The sequence below is a fragment of the Sinocyclocheilus anshuiensis genome, unplaced genomic scaffold (assembly GCF_001515605.1).
Source record: "Sinocyclocheilus anshuiensis isolate Anshui unplaced genomic scaffold, SAMN03320099.WGS_v1.1 scaffold690, whole genome shotgun sequence".
Taxonomy (NCBI): Eukaryota; Metazoa; Chordata; class Actinopteri; order Cypriniformes; family Cyprinidae; genus Sinocyclocheilus; species Sinocyclocheilus anshuiensis.
The window spans coordinates 1,096,655-1,101,105 of record NW_015547715.1 but is presented as its reverse complement, the minus strand read 5'-3'; the positions used below and the strand labels follow the sequence as shown (position 1 = coordinate 1,101,105).

The window sequence follows — 4,451 nt, the reverse complement described above, 5'->3', positions numbered from 1 at the left end:
TATCATTATTGTGATGGGGGGCCCTGCAGTAAGTCATAGCCCTGGGGCCCAGTGCGGTCTTAATGCGGCCCTGACGACACATTACAGTGTTTGGTCATGTGTGTCGTAGCGATGCTGCAGAGACTGTGGTAAGAGTTGTTTCTGTGCTTCCCCAGCATCCGTCTGGTTTAATTAGGTGTCAGTTCACTGACCGCAGCTGGAGTCTCGAGTATCACCAGACTCCGCTTCTTCTCTGAGCTCATTTCTTACGATAAGATAAACTGTGACTAGTCCTTTGACTCTTTAGCTTGCAGAACTACAGGCTACTCATCATTTCAAGGAGTTAAACTACAGTCAAGCTACTATTTTTTTTCTGAAAATCTAGAAAGCAACGTGACAAATTACTAACAAAAAGTAGCTATTTATGAGTGAAAACTCATTGTAATTTTTCATTCATAAATGTACATTTACATGAAATACATCTAAATAAATAGATAAATACAAACAGATAAAACTAAAACACTCCAGTTTATAATAAAAAAATATAGTGAAGCATTTAGCTAAATATTTATTTATAAACTATCTAAATAATTAAAAATTTCAAGTTCAATTATATAATATTGTTTATTACTAAATGTTGAAAAAACTAAACGCTTTCTATCAATTTAATATATTAATATATATTTAAATACATTTAATAAATAAATAAATATTTAGTAATTTAACATTTATCATTATTAATAATATCACATTTATTTTTAAAACATTAAAATGTATATTTTATTAGAATAGTTTAGTAATACCAAGTAATACTAGTAATACTAGTTTAGTAATAATCAAACTATTTAATTGAATGATTAATTTTTTTTAAAACCAGTTCACTTAATTAAAGCTTCTTGAGAGAACATTCTGCTTTTTGTTAAATGTTTTGCAATCATTTACTCATTTCAGACTTTTATGGTGCCAGATTTTTGTCATTTACTTTTATTCTACGGAAAAGATCAGCATCAATATGATGACAGAATTTAATTTCTGAGTGAGCTACTACTTTATCTGCTGATGAAGCAGTACAACTGCAAATTCACCTCTGCAGCTCTGTCCTTTCAGTAAATTCAGGTCTCATTTCTGCTTAATAACGTCATAAACCTCGGGTCGTCTTTCTCCGCTATATTCCTTCTGTTCCCGTTCCTCAGCCTCCTATCAGGATGTTCATTAGTCTGTCTTCTCACGCTAATTAAATCAACCTCTGCTCACTGACCACAGCCGAACGCCCAGCTGAGCTGATCAACAGGGCGGCATTCATAAAGCCCTGAACCGAGCCCTGCTGCCCTTTAATACTAAGAGAAATTTAAATGACTCTTATTAAATATTAACCAGATGGATTCCTGAAGACTCAATGATGCCACTTTTCCTCTAAGGTCTCTTTAACTGCTCACAGAGGGCCGTTTAGTCCACCAGATTGACTCTCTTCGTCTTATTGTGAACGAATCATCAGTGTAAGTCTGTTTGGTAACACCTCTTAAAGCCTTCATGTATAATGCATTATAAAGTATTCATAATCTACGTTGTAATGCATTCTATCTTTTTATAAATAATTGTAACCGAAGTTAAAATGCATTATAATAGTTTGTTTGTCATGAGTTTTAATGCATTAAACTTTATAAAGGTGTAACAGTCATTTGAGAAGTATTAAAATGTATTTTAAATGTGGTTATAATAATTCATGAGATCATACAATGCATTATAAGGTGCATTACAAGGCATAATTAATGCATTAAAATTTACAATGCATTATATATAAAAGTTTTTAGTTTACTGTCTGTTTTCATAACCTCTTATCAGAATATACTTTCTCCACCACAAAAGACATACCTATACTTAAGAAAAAAATCATTAAATAATAATATGAATCAAAATAAAAATCATAATTCTGAATAAGAAATATAATAATACTAACTAATAATATCATGACCTACATTTCATGGTCCAAATGAATCAAAATAAAGTCCTACTTTACATTATTTCCCACTTAATTTAATTTTCTGTTTTACTCAGGAATATATTATTATTAAAGTTATTAAACATTATTAAAGTTGAAGTCAGTGTGAAACACTGAGCAGAGCAAAATATTACAATACCTACATCATGCATGTATATATTTCAGAAAAATATGTTATGTTTATATATTATATTTATTTATAATATACATTATATGAATATAAATATAGACATGTAAATACATGTAAATATTTTCAAAATATATACCGCATGTGTGTGTATATACATAATAAATATACACTACACACACACACACACACACACACACACACATAAAAGTTCAGTTTCTCTGTACTAGATTGTTTCCCTCTAAATATTTTTCCATTTGTCATTACTAATGCTCTGCAAATTCTTCTTTGATATTACAAAATTAAAAAAATTATATAATATATTACTATAATGCTATTTCAGGTTTAATATCTTTAAAGTTCTGTGCAAAAGCCTACTGCTATTATTTTAAGCCTTATAATGAGTCACTAAAGCACTGTAATGAGATATTTTTCTCAGCGTTTTCTCTTTCCTCCGGGCTGTCAGACTCACGGCGTTTGTGTTGGTGGAACAATAACTGACATACAGTTCTCTTAAACACTGCAGTTTTGTTCTGCTAACACACACACACACACACACAATCTGTTATGCAGAAATGCTTCAAATACAGCAGAAGCGGCTCTGCGTGATCACTGTATGGCCGTGAGGATTTGTCCAGGGATTTTGGCTGCGATCGCATCTCCTGCTCCCACACGGCTCTGGGTCACTCACCAGTCCTGCACGGCTCCGTACGACTCCTCGTTAGTGATGTCGTACATGAGGATGAAGCCCATGGCTCCACGATAGTACGCCGTGGTGATGGTGCGGTATCTCTCCTGCCCGGCAGTATCCTGGAAAATACACACAAAACAGCTTTCTTGGTTTGAATACTCATTTTAAAGGGTTTAAAAAACACTTCTTTTTTTTTTTTACGGAAGACAGTTTCCGCCACAGAATAAAAAAAATGTTAAAAAGAAGATAATTGTGACTTTTTATCTTACTTTAAAGTCGCAATTAACCTTTTTTATTCTGTGACAGAAACAAAAAAATAATTGCGAGATATAAACTCAGAATTTTAGGGGGAAAAAAATCTGAATTTGTGAGATATAAAAAAGAAAAAGAAGGAATTCTGTGTTTATATAATATTTTATTTTATAATTTTATTTTATTTATATTTTACAAAATGTAATTATTTTATAAATGTAAATGTATATATATATATATATATATATATATATATATATAATTAATAATATAAATATTACTAATATCAATTATTAAATTATAATAATTATATATTACATATGATTAATTTTTAAATATTATTTTTATTATATATTTTGAATTCTGAGAAAAAAGTCAGAATTGAGAGAAACAGTCAGAATTGCGACATATAAACTCATAATTGTGGGGAAAAGGTCAGAATTGTGCGATTAAAAAGTCACAATTACCTTTTTATTTTTTAATTCTGTGGCAGAAACGGGCTTCCATACTTTTTTATCATAGTTTACACCAATCTTCTTTATTAATTTACTATGATTTTACAGCAGTAACTATGCTATTTTGCTAGAATTTATGATTCCTGTATCTATGATTTTTCAGTTGTTATTGGAGTACATTTTACAAGAAAATACAATTTCAGTCTTTCTACTTAAAAATTGCACATTTAATTCAGTTTCAAAGTAAATTGATTCTACACCATTTTTTTTCAACGTACACTGTAAAAAAACAAACAAAGATTATTGGAGTATGTTTACAAGCATATAGTATTTCAGTCTTTCTACTTCAAAATGTCATGTTTAATTCAGTGTGTTGCTTGCCATTTCTATGTAAGTATTTGCTAGCAATTTCTAGGTGAAAGTTGTTTCAAAGTCAATTCTACAGAAATTTCACTGTAGTAAATTATTGTATAGAGAACCCCAAAGCAAATTTGACATTTGATTGAAGGTATAATAGGTATTTCTTCATTTCATTTAAATATTCATTTAACATTTCAGCAGGCGTGATGAAGGAGAGTCATTTAACATTTAACGTCTTCCAGATTGTTCCCAAATTTAGCAGGGCCAAGGAGGAAAAGCGGAGACCTGCCAGGGGTTACCATGACGATCGAGCAGTACAGCAGGAAGCTTCAGTAGCGCAGGCTGGGTGGGTGGATGCAACAGAGCAAATTATGTTGAGTTTAAAGGGTCGTATTTTACACTTTTGTAGCATATAATTTCTCCCAGCTGTCCAGTTATAATGTTAGTCAAGGATCCTTGCATTGATAACAGCAGAATTTATTTTACATGACCAACTCTACTTTCTCTCTGACCTTTGTTATGATTGATGGTTGGGTGGGTCTAGTTGCTGAACACTGAACGGCTTTTGTTATGTAAATGTTTACCTCT

At 31.3% G+C, this 4,451-nt stretch overlaps 1 protein-coding gene across 1 annotated transcript in view; it reads right to left on the bottom strand.

Annotated features, from left to right (window-relative positions):
* Positions 1-4,451, bottom strand: part of LOC107704125 (ras-related protein Rab-3C-like) — a 25,357-nt gene that overhangs the window by 6,791 nt on the left and 14,115 nt on the right. The window contains exon 3 of the mRNA XM_016506981.1: positions 2,797-2,915. Coding sequence (XP_016362467.1) covers positions 2,797-2,915 — 119 coding nt within the window. The remainder of the gene's footprint in view (positions 1-2,796; positions 2,916-4,451) is intronic.